The following is a 14,590-nucleotide window of genomic DNA, read 5'->3' on the forward strand; positions in this document are numbered from 1 at the left end:
GAGCCGTTATCATGATTATTTCGTTAAAAATTCGATACTCGTACTCGCAATGGAAATTGTAAGCTAATTATCGACGCGTGCTGTTTGCGTAATTTCGATACGAGTTTAATATTGTACGATGTAATAACCACATAAACTGTCACTAACGATATTAACGTCAATCAGAACAATGGCATTTAATCGAAATCGCTGTAGCCCCGATAACGAGATATTAATATAATGTAATTGTTAAAGTATGCGCGTGCTATATTGGCCAGGGAGTATCTCAAATATGTCGAATGTGTTTTCGAATCGTAATTTATGCGGATTCCTGCTATATATATATATATATATATGTATATATGTATATATATATATATATATATATATATATATATATAAAATATATACAGGGTGTTCCAGTTATCTTCCGTCATCTTTCAAAGCCAGATTCCTGGGATCATTTGAAGACGATTTTTCCTCAGCGAAAATATCAATGAAGGCCATCATTTTTTGCATGTTCCCGATTTTTGTCATCATATATCTTTGCAATTAAGTCTTAAATTAAAACTCAACTAAAGTAAACTCCATTTAAAATTAATCAAAGAATGTGGTTTTGTTAATATTTTATTTCTACAAAGCTTAGTTTACGAAAAACTCCTTATTTCCAATCACTTATAATTCGAAAATTATTAATGCCTCGACATTTTCGTTGAGGAAAAATCGTCTTCAGATGATCCCAGGAGTCTGTCTTTGAAAGATGACGGAAGATAATTGGGACACCCTGTATACATAAATTTCTGTAGTTTGGAGCTATAAATATACGTGTCTCGCGAGACACTGCTATGAAGTGCGCCATGTATAAGCAGTCCTTGACTTAATCGCGTGACGTAAGTTGGTGACTACGCGGATGTCGGTGACTTTGGTCGGACCATCACCGGAACTCGGTGCGGGCGGTGACCACTCGGCGATATCTTAGAGATACGAAGGAACCGTTGAACATCCACCCACGACCTCGAGGCGCTCGGACGAACTACGATAAACACGCGGTATCCTGGGATTAACACGGTGCCCGCATTGTCTTCGGTTTTCCTTGTACAAACACGCACATATACATCTGTATCCATTTATCTATCTATATATTTAGGGACAAGTATGAATATGTAACACTACTGTGAGCGACTGTTGTTGACAAGAATCATTAATTACTATCCCGAATTCATTTCGCTTAATGTGTGATGTCATAAAAATGCAACTTTACGCTTGCGGTTAATTTAATTAATAATTCGCAGATACTCGGGCGGTACGCGATGGAAATTTTTTTCACGATTATCTCGCGGCCGCTCTTTCACTATCTCGCTCTTTAATCACGCGATCACGATCCGAACGCGAAATAATGCTGGTGAGAGGGGCTCTTTTACCGAAACTTTATTTTCAAATATCCACTCTTCGCGTATCTCTAACGAAAGGAGAGGCCTCTCGATTTGGAAGAGCGCAATTAGCATCGCTTTAGATTTCCACCCCGACTATTCCGCGATCCGCCTTTACCTACGAAGTCGGACCGGTTTCTGATCTTATAACGATAATTGGGTAATGAGTTGGCAAACTAAGTAGACGTACCTTCGGGCCCGAAGTCTCGGGGAGTGAGACGGAATCAAACCTCGGAGTTTAGGTACGATTCGCTAGTATGCATCGCCGATTTCCTGGAGAACCACCTGGCTGGACTCTCTATTTCTCTCTCTCTCCCTCCCTTCTCCTTTCTCAGCTGTTTCCGTTTGCGCTTTAGTTAGAGAAGCGGTACGTTCGCTTACGAAAGCAAACTTCCATCGGTGCTTCTGCAGACTTGCACGGCGTGGCGGGTTTCTGGAGAGAGGAGCGGCAGGTTTCTAGAAAGAGGCGCGACGAGGTGTGGCGGGGTACGAGAGCGACGAGAGGGGGGGCAGAGGTGGGCGCAAAGAGAGATTGACTGTGGAAATTTCAAACGCAGCCGGATAGGGAGCGAGAAGGTCTCGCCTCGTATTCCCTGGCGAACTTTAAATATTTGAGACGCCATATATTTCCGACGTTTTATATAACGTCTGTAAAACATGCAAACGCACTGAGTAAATTACGAAGTCCCGGGAACAAATGCTAGGACCGACACGCGAACAATGTACTCTCGAGGAGGTATTATAGCGAAAGTTGAAAAAAGAGCTAGCTTTTCGTAACCGCAATCTACGAAGGATAAATCGATAACGTTCTTGTTTCTTGCGAGAAAAATTGAAGGTGTTTTAATCGATATAATTACCGCGAAAATGACGAATTGATTCCTTGAAATTGACTCATTTTTGAGTCATTTAGTAAAAAAGAGACAAAATAAAAAAAAGATAAGGTCCCTGATTTTGAAATATACATGATGAAAAATTAGATAACTTGTATGAACTTATGTCTATTTTGATTTCGAGAGATGAAATTTTCTTATATAACTGCGTCGACGTCTTTTCAGATAATCGATAAACATATTTTTATCGATCATATCGGTTTAATCGGATGAATTATTATCAGTATTATTGAAAAATCGATAGATAAAAACATACTTAAGTCTCACATTGAATTATTGACAATTGTCGAATAATCTCGAGGTAATAAAATTATCATTTGATTTGATATCAGCATAAAAGTGGTAAAGTCTAGTTTACAAGTACTTATTGAGAATAAATAATACATTTCAAATATATTAATTCATACATCTTAGTTAGACGTTTAAATACCGGATGCTATTTAACGGCATTCCGTACCAAAGTCATACATCTTCCGCCAGAGGTGGGATCCGCCGATAATCGAGATCCAAAGAGCGTTATAGTTGGCTTTAATGCCGGGTATTCAGAGTAAGGTACAGTGTGTCCTGACACTCGACTTGGGCAGATTCCAAGGTCCTCGCGCCGCCTCTCTTCGTGTACACGTACACACATATATCTCGCGCGCACGTAAGTGTGTACACGAATTCACACACGTGCCGGACGTTCGGGACGGTAACCACCGGTACGCCCCCGGGCTCCACATTGACGTGTTCATGCACCGGTCCTCTCGTAAACTTCTGGAGTACTCCCGCCATCTCTCCACGGCTATCGTCCTTCCCCCCCGTCCCTCCCTCCCCCTAACCATCCCGTACCACTGTCTCCCCTATTTGTTACCCCCTTCGTAAAACCTCGGACGAAGTGGAAGATTGGTTGAACCACCCGCTAACCTTTCAATGTCTCGCTCTTGCTTCTCGTCTCTTCTCTTCTTCATCTTCCTCTCTCTAGTCCGATTCTCCTTCGCCTCGGTGTGGCCGGATCTCGTGCGTGCCGCATTGAACTCGATGTGCCGGCAGATACGACCTTTACGATCGACGACCGCTTATCCTTCGGGAATAATAAGATCGAAAGGGCGGTTCTCTGCATCCAAAGGAGGAAGCTCCTGTCTCGAGGGGCGGTTACGTTTCACGCGTAAAGCGTATGAATAGGAAGTAATGTGCGAAAGATCATTAACTAGAATAAATTTTAATTTGAATATTAAAAAGGATAATTCTCTCTTAAAAACATGATAAAGGAGCTAAAAAAAATAAGACAGAAGCTTTAAGTTCTCTCATTATCATTTTTTCCTTTTATTATGCTTAATATATCATCAAAATTTTATTAAATTGAAATTGCATCAATTAAAAGATTGAATCAGTAAAAGAATGAAAAAATGCCGATACCGTTTCTCAAAATAATAATAGAAATACATACGTATGCAATGGAGATTCAGTCTTATAATTTTATTTTATTTTATTATATATGTACAAGATTATATTTATTACTTTGCATAGAGCGAATAAAAGATTGGTGCTATTTAACCTTTACATTATAAATAATTTGTTGCGCAAAACAGCATAAAATTTCAACGTTATACTTAACTCGATTACTATAACAAACTACAAAAACTAAGTAAATGATAATTATAATAATCTTCTTTTTATAATCAAATTTAGCAAAATTGCATTATTATTTCACTTTGTTTTAGGTTTAAAGGTTAAATTTTCTAATGAGGTAGAAAACATAGGAGAGTGTATGTATTATAGTTTCATACAAATTATCCCATAATGTATAATAAAGTAGTTTTACATTCCAGTACATAATATTGTACTCCGTTCTGACGCGTAATATCAATGATTAATGAGAAAGTAATTGTCTTATGCCATTTCAAACGCATGTGTACGTGTGTGTGCGTGTGTGAGATAAAATGGAAGAACGAAAAGGTAGAAACTCACCTTTATTGTATTTATCGAAAATCGAAGAAATGGTCAACAAGTACTGATTTTCATTCGAGCTTTTCACAAATGGGTGGGTGGTCTGACGCGTTCGCGTACGTGTCCATTGCGCATATTTGTCTGGCTTTAAGATACTTCCATCGGTCCAATTTTCCGCAAGAATGTGACACGTAGCAATCTTGGTAACCTCGGGGTTGTGCCGCGCAATTTATTGGCCACCGAGTGCAGCTTCGACGATTTATCTTCCCTTTCCACTCTTCCTTTCTCGTCTTCGCCATCACGCGTACTCTTCTTTTTTTTATTGCTTCTCTCTCTCTTTCTCTTTCTCTTTCTCTCTTTCCATCCCCTCTCGTTTTCTGCATCTTTTTTTAATTCATCCCTCCTTTCGCTTTCTATTTCTATCTCGTCCATTGCTTACGATCGAGTTGAATCAACGTTGAAACGCGCACTACCTGAACTTCGATATCTCAAACTTTCGACCTCGATATTTTGCAATATCGACAGTTACCAAACTACAAACTCGTGTCCTTGTGAATAATTTAACGCGCAATATTTCGTAGAATTCACGCTTCCTAACTTGTCGTTTCACATCAGTAATAAAGTGAAGTGAGCTTGTCCTATTCTGGTTACTACATTAATTTTAATAAATAAGTGATTAGCCTCGATAACACATTAATACCATTAATTCTCAAATAAAAGTTTAAAATAGACATTGTATTATGAAAAATAAATATTGTTATATACAATTTTTGCTAAATATTTAATTATATTTAAGGAAGAGTACAATTTCAAATGTATAACGTCTAAATATGCATTTCAAAAACTAAAATCATCAAAAAAAATAACAAAGTTTATATATAAAGATATAAGATTATAAAGATTAGAGATTTCCTAAGACATTTTCAATAGACAACTGCATATACAAAATCAAATAAGAACAAAGTATTTTGCCTTTCAAAAATGCAATAATGGATTAAATTTTAAATGAAAAAAATGCAATAATGGATTAAATTTTAAATGAAAAAAAAAAACTATTCAATAATTCTCAATTATATTCATCAATGATGATTACGAGGAATTATCGCTGTTGAAACTGAAATTTTTAAAACGTGAAGTTTTAAAAATTTCTGATTCCATCGGATGGGAAATGAATAACGAACGAGCAAATAAAATCAATGGACCTTAAGCCGCGCCGAGGGGGTACGTAGCGCGGTCAAAAAGAAAAGAGAATCAAGATCTGCAGGTGTAACGCCTGCAGCGACCGGACGGTAAAATGCACGCGGGCTCTCCGATGCAAGGAGGACCGGAGAAACCGTTTGCGATGCCCCGAGCTCGATAAAAAATGCAGCGATCACATTTCGGCAGAGACTTTGGAATCTTCAAACTATCTCGCCTTCTTTGATTCTCACTCTCTTTGCGCCTTCGCCCGTCTCCCTTTTTCGCGATCGGCGATACCATTCGCCTCCCCTTGCACCACTCGCACATTTGTATAACTTTTAATTTTTTTATACGATACTTTGATGTAACTGTCCTTCTCAAAAATTAGATTTAGCCTTCGACTAGATGGCTCAGCCTCGCATATCGAATCAATGAATTTGCCGGTAATAGTTTCGGCGATTTCAAACTTATAATGACTGATTGCAGACAATCGTTAATCGTTCGAATCATTCTTATTCGTTCAGGATTTCAATTAACGTTAGGTAACACAGTCAATTCTTTTTCTTCACAGTTGCTGATAATCGCAAGATCTAATCGGCTTATTTAACTTTGCCAGATTAGTTCTCTCCAAGGAATTTAAAAAGGCATACTAATTATAAAAAATTTGGAATAAAAATTACACATATTTGCCGCCGTGTTCGAATTACATACAACAGGTGATTCGCAAGTAAGTATCACGAGATGCTGTGATTCATATTTATGATTCCGATGTACGGTATCAATTGTCTTAGATTGAATTCTCTCGATCGAATTTAAATATTGAATAATTTAATGACATGAAAAAATTAAAGAGACCGATTAACACAGAAATTAATTATATGTATATATTTTTTAATAATTTAAATAGATCGGAAAAGTATAAATATAAAAATAAAATATAAATATAAATGATTTAATTTTTATTTATTTATTTGAGCAAAATTCCTAACTATTAATTTTAAAAATATATAACAGTAAAATTGAAAAAAAAATTTATGCGGTTTTCTTTATCTTTGCTATCTCGAACTATTCCATTCATTCGAAAGTGATTATATGTAATTTTGTTTCGTTCTTAAAATAATTTTAAAATTTTATTTCAATTATATATTTCAATTATTTCAATTATGTCGATAAAAAATGCAGGAAATATGATCATTACATAAATAAAATGTTGATAAAGCGAATCGTGATTCTAAAATTTCAAGTCGATCCAGAAATGACAATTAAAAAAATGATGATTACTCACGCGTCATACTAGTTTTCATTGATTGGCGTTACAAAATGAAGCCGCCACACGAATGATCAATTTGAAGGATCTTTCACATTCTACTCGTAGCTCTGCCAATACGAGCGCAATCCAGTCCGAGACTCCAGGCGGCTGGTCAAGCTGCAAGTGTCTGGACGACATGAGGCTCATGCAGAGATTAGCGATCAGCGGACTGCTGTCCGTGATCCTGATCCTTCTTTTGATGACCGGCACGATCGTAACGCGACGCGATACTTTTGCGAGTGTCATCGATCGGGGTGTCGCACCGGAAGAACGCAACGAGCAATTGAATCCCGCTTGGGTGCAGGAGAATGTGGTTCCCGGGCAGAATGAACCTGAGATCGAAGACCGGGATAAGGATAAAGATCGACGTTTAGATATCAAGCATAAACAATCCGAGCCTTCGGCGATCGGACCGCCGGCCGTATCTGTTCCTGGCGCTTACGTTATTAGACCCCCGAATCCGCCTCTGGATGACGTAACCAATCAGCGTCGTGAAAAAGTTAAAGAGGTAAGATTGCATCGGGTTTTGATTTTCTGCATGTTGGGATTTGAGAAGGTTAAGTTAGCATTAAGTATAAAAAAATTAGGTAAGTGCTTCTTTAAATACGATTATTTTGATTTTAGACACGTATTTATTATACACGTATTTATTATACATATGTATGTATGTGTGTATGTATTTTCTCTCTTTTGATTATAATTAGATATATTTTCCTTTTAAATTATATAAAGTTCGAAATATGATTCAACATTTCGCGTTTTGTTTGGATAGAAAAATACGGTTTAAAATGAAATACTCAATTTCCTACATTTGATATGCATATTCGGACTTACATAGACTTTCCAAAAACTCATTTTGTTGAACGTGGTTTTTACTGCTGCCGCGTCGTTTGTCACTGCAACGTCATAGAAGGCGGAAATTAAAGAGGATCGTAGGGAAAACCGATGGATCTTTTGTTCGTTCTGTCACATCAATATTCGCGTTTGGATTATAGTGAAGCATGGATAGAAAGAAAATAAAAGAAAATCAGTCAGGACGACATGCATTAATGAAACGAAATTTCTTTAAACGAGACTGTGTCTTTAATTTCCGTCAGATCAATTTGGAGTAAAAGAAAAATGTTCGAAGAAATTGCTTTAAAATTCAATCATAATTTAAATCAAGTTTTAGCTTTGTAATTAATATTTAATGTTATTTTTAGCTAATCTGTTTAAAATTCTGTTCCTAAATTCTTTAAGAAATATATCCTGAAATTCTTATTAACATTAAAATAAATTGTATATTTATGAGATGTTATAAATTAATGTGTTTGTTTCCAAATTAATGTATTGCAAGATAGAATATTGATTTCGTTTATGTATTAAATTAGAAGATGTATCAATAATGTAATAAAAAACATACATTTTTTCCATGCGAAATTCTAATTCTCGGCAATGAAATTAATCAATTGCAATATGCTGAATTACTTCAGAAATCGACAAATGAAACTCAATCAATTAACTTCCGAACAAATGACAGTTGCAAAAAAAACAAATAACTGATAACTGTCTAGTTAAGTGAGACAAACTCGATTAATTGTCATGTTTTATAACTTAACTAGTATGACTAACAAGAAGTTCAATGCAATCATCTCAATTTAGAATTTAATTGACTCTTGTCTATGACAAGAAGCGAAACGCTTGTCGAAGGAAAAGTTCACACTTCGATGCGCGGATTAATTAATTCGATCGTATCCATCATCATGAGATAGGTATTTCAATTTATATATCTGGAAACAAATGAGAAATGTCATACATATATATTTAGTATTTAATATATTAATATATAATATATGATTGTGTGTTTTTTATAAGCTTTTAACATCATTAGTATTTTTTTTTCATAATCTGTTTTTGATAATGTAAAAATAGAAGAGAAGAAAAAATTAAACACCTGTGCTAATTTACTTTTAATAAGAGAAGTTATTCTCATTCAGAAAAAAAATATTCTAATTACATTTATATATTTAGTTTAGAAGAAAAGAATGTAAAAATAAAAAGACATAGAATATCAAAACAAGAAAAAGAAATAGAATATTTCCATTATTAAATTTATCTTTAATAAGTCAATATTTTGACTGAGAAAAAGTTACATCATAATTATCACGTTAAAACGAATATCTCAATATTTATTTTAAGATAAAGACAAATATAATATCATTAATAAAATAAATGATATTAGTAAATTTTATATTAAATAATATTTTAGATAATTTTGTTGATAAATATTAAAATATTGACTCTAAAAGATCAAAGAAAATAATTGTAACTATATAATGGAAATAATTGCATAACTTTTTTTGTTTACATGCAATTGTGGTTATAATATTATAAGGATATAGAACTGTGACTTATCGTTTCATAATGCTCGACTGCAAGTTATCTATGGATTATACATTGTCCGGAGGCGTTCATTCCAAACGAAGCAATTTAGCAGTGGACTGACATAACTTACGAAACGTTGTACGCTCAGAATGGATTTCAATTAAGCGTTCGTGCTCCACCTTACGATATGCATTTAATCGTGTGCCTCAATAAACGATCGTGTAAACGTGAAGAAAAAATTAATTATGCAAGGAAAATTGCAAGGGACAATAATTACATACCATATATTTACGAATAAAAATGGTAATTTTCTTAGCCATAATATTTCACGTAATATTTCACATAACAACATTTAAAAAAATTCAAAATAATAATTTAATTTAATTTGTAAGGTTTATAAATGTTTCATAGAGAAAGGGTGAGAGTACTTTTATTAAACATTTATTTAATTATATGATGATGAGAGCTGAATTACACGCGCAGAACAATATATTGAATTTATGATGTATTTAAATTTATTTAAAAATATATTGAATATTATGTTTAAAGTTTTGAAAATTGTGTATAATACATATATATGTGCTCGAACTTTAAAATTACATCATTATATAAATATCTGTTCAGCTTCTCCGTTTATTTTATGGAAAACATTTTTCCATAAAATCAATTTTAAGATATTTAAGATATAATTTAAGATATTTCAATAATGAAAATGGCAGTATATAGTCTGCTACCTATTGTTAAAATAAAAAAATTGTTAAAATAAAAAATTTCAGAGAAGAGAAATGTAATTAATATAATTTACACGAGTCAATATTCTAATCTATCGATTTTACGATTGTTGTAATTGCTTTATTTTCTCTCTTTTTTTTTTGTCATTGGTGAAAAACCCAGTTATATTAAACTCATTCACCTCGTCAATGGCGTTACGATCGGTAATTTCAAAAACAAGGAAAATTACTACATCACGGTCCTTGAATAATTCCATACGGAAAAATGTGGATAGCTGTCAAACTAATTGTTTTTAGTCGAACTAATATGATAGGCGTGATCATGTTATATCTGTTTCACTATTTTTTGTCCGCATTTTTTGGTCTTTTTTAATCACTCGTATTAAACTTTATCCTCTCGAATTTGGAATAATTATTATTGATTATCATTGAGAATAGAAATATTTTAATAAAAATTATTTCAGAATAAAATATTTTAAAATATATTAAATAAAATGAATTTTTTAGACATCTTTGAAATTTAATTATTTTCATTTTTATTCTATTTTTCTTTCGAGTTAAATTTTTATTTTATATAAATTCTAAGAGATTATAATCTTTTTTTTACATGTTATATGTCTACACATTTTATTTATTTTTTTGTAAGCATAATTGTATATACATATGTATATATGATGTATAAAATGAATGCTACAATATGAATAAATTTTTATCAGATTTTGTTTGAAATATCGAGATTGAGAAAATATATAGAGTTTTAATCTTATAAGAAAGAAAAAACATTTTTCAGAAATTCATATTTCAGTTTCTAAAAATGATTTTACGATTTCTCATCAAATTTCTTTTTAAATATTATCCATCTAGATTACGTCTTTTATTATTTTTGAAAATAACTTCGAATATTTTCGATTTCTCTTTCTCTTTCTTTCTCCCGAATTGATAAACTTACGAGGACACGCTATATGTATATCAGACTTTCAATTACATCGAATTGTATGGTTATTGTTGAACGCATGCCATCGATAATGTTCCCTTTCGCCAGCTCCAGAGTTTCAGGCTTCGTTACGATAGCGTCTGCAGGATATATTCCCTTCTTCGCGCAGATTAGCGTTTATAGGAATCCGGAAATTTCGTGGGAGAGCACGCGGCGTGAACGGCAGCCGCGGGAATTTCCGACGAAGTCGCATTGTCTATCGAATCATACAAGTCGGGCACAATGGTGGCGGCTTCCTTTAATGAAAGATGCTAGTTAAGGCAGGCAGAACGGGACAATGATATAGAAGCATGGAGTCCGCGAAGCAGGATGAGGAAAGGGAAGAGGGAGGTGAGAAGAGGCGAGAAAGCGATGGGTGGCGCGGTCTCTTCTGAAGCAACCTTTCATCCGCGAATCTCGCAAAACGGCGCGGGAGAAGAGAAATGGGGATGTCGGTTCCATCGGTTTTACTTAGCAGAGATTAATTCGCGTTAGTTTGAGAGCTCTTGCACAATGCGTGGCTCGTCTAACAATAATAAACAAAGCTATAATTATATTAGATCCCGCAGAAAGTTTACCAGCCGTGAATTTTGAGGTCCTCTGTCATCTTATTTCGTCTCGTTTCCCTTTGTCCTGCTCTTTCTTTTCGCGCCTTTCTTAAATCTTTATCCTGTCGTCACCTTTCTGGAAATAAACATATAACATATCTCTGTTCGAATTTAAACTCATTGCATATCGCATGAAGTTTACCTGCGAATATGTTCAAAAACGAGTAAAATTTCCTTCGTGTAGCAAAAAGGAGTAAAATTTCCGCTACTCTCGCCACTCGAAGCGCATGCAACACGTTGCATGAATATGCATTTCTATTTCTTTCCACGGTGTACTTGATTTCAATTATGCAGCAGCGTCTTTGCGCCAGAGATACTTATTTGCGGCAAATTTGAATATATTTAATGAAGATGAAAATATAAAAAAGTGTCTAACAAGAATATCAGAAATATTTACGATCATAATGAATTTATTATAAGTTTGTGATAAAAGCATACAACTCTTCATATATAGTAAAATAATCGCCATATAAATTTTCATTATCTATTTTCAACAATAGTCAGTCTTGTGTCGCGCCGACATCCACACGAGTAACTTTCGTACGTAATTACATATTTAATCGCGAAAATACGTCGTATATCTCGCTATTCGCGTTTTAATGAGATCCGGTAACGAGTCACGAGTGTCGTAATTGAGCGCATTTTGTGTCATTATCTAATTATAACCACTGGATGTATCAGCTGATAAAAAGATCCCTGCGTACGCAGGAAATGACGCATCGTTGATTATTGGAACTACACAATGAGGATAATTTTGTGTAATTTGATTAGATAAAAGAATGGCCACCGTATATATTAAATTTTGACGAGTTTTACTATTCCTACGCGATAAAATATCATTGACGAATAGAAAAATACTTGAAAAATTCATCAAATATAGTGTTTTTATGAAAATAGATTTTTCTTCCACCAGAGAGAGCTTGGTTTACTTTACACATATATTTTCTCTTTTATTTCTTTCTCATCGGCTCCATTTAATTCGGTTTCCTTTTCTCCGTTAAATATCAAGTTTCTTTTCTCTCGTCTCGATTGACTTACTCAAAGGTGCAAGGCGTAAACTATACATTCGCTTCTCTCTGCGCGTGGTGTTGCTCGGGCGCGGTTAGATTTTATGACGTGCGGGGTGAGGGTTTTTAAAAGGCTTCGTGACGTCGATCCAGACTCGTTGTATCGCAGATAAAAAAGGATAGCATGTATACAGGAGCACGTTGCTCCTATGTGGCGTTGATTCTAAAAGGCACGCGCATCTATGTGCCTCTCCACACACGTGTGTGCGTGCACATTTGTGTACGTACGTGTGCATATATGTGTGAGTATGCGACGGAGGCAGAATTGGGGTGCTTTCACAAAATCACAGTGGGACATCGACGCGACGGGACGACTAGGACGGAGGGAAATAAATAACGTAAATTGAAAACCGCGGGAAATAAAGATAGGAAATAAAAGCGCTACGGTTAAGTACACTTATACGTGCCCGGTATCGGCAATATACACACCCGCGCATACGCAAAGCCATCGCCGATGCGTATTTGTGTGCATCTCCCATGGAGTATCCGAGGCTTTTGCTTTGTTTGTGTACCCGTGCATACTCAATCGCCTGACGGAATATCGCTACCCTTTTCTCTTCTCACCCTTTTAGCTGCTACTGCTGTTGCCGCTGCTTTTCCTCTCTTCCAGCGTGCGTTTTGTTTATTAATGGAAATGCGTGGAGCGCAGGCAATTTGAAAGGATATTTTCTCTCTCTCAAAACGCGAAAGAGCTCCCACGAGTCCTCTGTAGAATTCATATCGTCTATCTCAACCGGCGTCGCGGTTTGTCTGGGTGTGAATAATGCGCGTAAAATAATGAATTTATCCATTAGCTCAGGGATTAATTGAAGACAAATTTAAAATACGTATGTACGAGTTTGATTAATAATTTCTTTTTGTTTTTAATTGGTCGTTTCGGAAGGAAAAACTCGGAACTGTGTAAAAAAAAAACGATGTTCGAATTTCAAATTTGTCAAATAAATAAATGTAGCATAATTTTATTCCCGATTTTAAAACAGACATTTCGCGTGTATTTCGTACGAGTGCCAGTGCTTACTGCTTAACCGCATTAAATAGTTTTAATGGATTACTCGGTGGATTACAAAAGCGAAAAAAGAAGCGGGGTCTTCCGGACGAGTCCGGGGAGAGAATCCGGTTACCACGGAAGTGACGTAACAAAGAGAGAATAATTGAACGGAGGCCACACGTCTCCGACACGAGGTTTTGCCCTCCGTCCACCTCGCCGCGTTCTCTCTCCTTCCGTATCGCCTCCTCGCCGTTTCCCTTCGATCCGTCCGGCCGACACCGGGGCTAATGGTTTAATCCTAACATGGATGTTAACCAGATTACCGGCTACAAGTCCACTATGTGCCGTGCATTCGCCGCGGTTTCTACGGAACAAATTATCCGCGATTACGTGGATAATGGTGGAAGGCGTTGAATGCCGCGTCAACCCGTGCCGATCTGTCGTCCGCAATTTTCTGCATCGCCAGCGCATCCCGCCTTCTAAGGCCGACGTAATAACGCAACGGCATCGCCTTTCGAGCTCCTCGGAATTTCGCATCTCTATCGCGACACCGTGCCTCTTGGCAGCCTCATCTTTGCGCATTTATCGCAAACTTATCGCCTTTCCGATAATCCACGCGTCTCGAGTATCGTGACATTGTACTGACTTTGATAGAATATCTCGAAATAATAACGGAAACACCGTCCTCTTCTTATCACTTTCCTGCTGCGTGAATAGTCGCGAGAAAATCACATTTAAAGGCTTCGCGATTCAGGGCGTAGATAGTTATCAAATGACACGCGTTTCTCTCTGTCATTTTGCAGTTCTTCACCCTCTCTAATTTCCGCTTTTATCTTTTTTTTATTACAATCGTAGCCGCAGAGAAAAAGAGAGAGTGAGAGACGGATGAAGGAAGGGAAAAAGGGAGGCAGGGGGACTCACTCCTGGTGGTGCCACTGGCCAAACCTTTCCGATATTATATTGCCCCTAAATTATGCCGTCATAAAAACGTGATGAAGCGACCATGACTGCGGGTGCCCGGCAAATGGTTCGAAAAATCAAGAGGAACGAAAATAACGTTCAACGGAACGGACACACATACACATACACACACACACACACACACACACACACACACACACACGCACACACACACATTGAGCA

At 36.0% G+C, this 14,590-nt stretch overlaps 1 protein-coding gene across 4 annotated transcripts in view; it reads left to right on the top strand.

Annotated features, from left to right (window-relative positions):
• The window catches only part of LOC105253951 (mannosyl-oligosaccharide 1,2-alpha-mannosidase IB), a 338,720-nt gene that overhangs the window by 278,388 nt on the left and 45,742 nt on the right, over positions 1-14,590 (top strand). The window contains exons 2-3 of one of the 4 annotated variants that reach the window (XM_025412606.1): positions 5,979-6,134; positions 6,783-7,224. The exons of the other annotated variants lie outside the window; for them this stretch is intronic. Coding sequence (XP_025268391.1) covers positions 6,853-7,224 — 372 coding nt within the window. The 5' untranslated portion in view covers positions 5,979-6,134; positions 6,783-6,852. The remainder of the gene's footprint in view (positions 1-5,978; positions 6,135-6,782; positions 7,225-14,590) is intronic. 4 annotated transcript variants of the gene reach the window in all.

The sequence above is a fragment of the Camponotus floridanus genome, unplaced genomic scaffold, assembly GCF_003227725.1.
Source record: "Camponotus floridanus strain SB8 unplaced genomic scaffold, Cflo_v7.5 scaffold53, whole genome shotgun sequence".
NCBI classification, from domain to species: Eukaryota; Metazoa; Arthropoda; class Insecta; order Hymenoptera; family Formicidae; genus Camponotus; species Camponotus floridanus.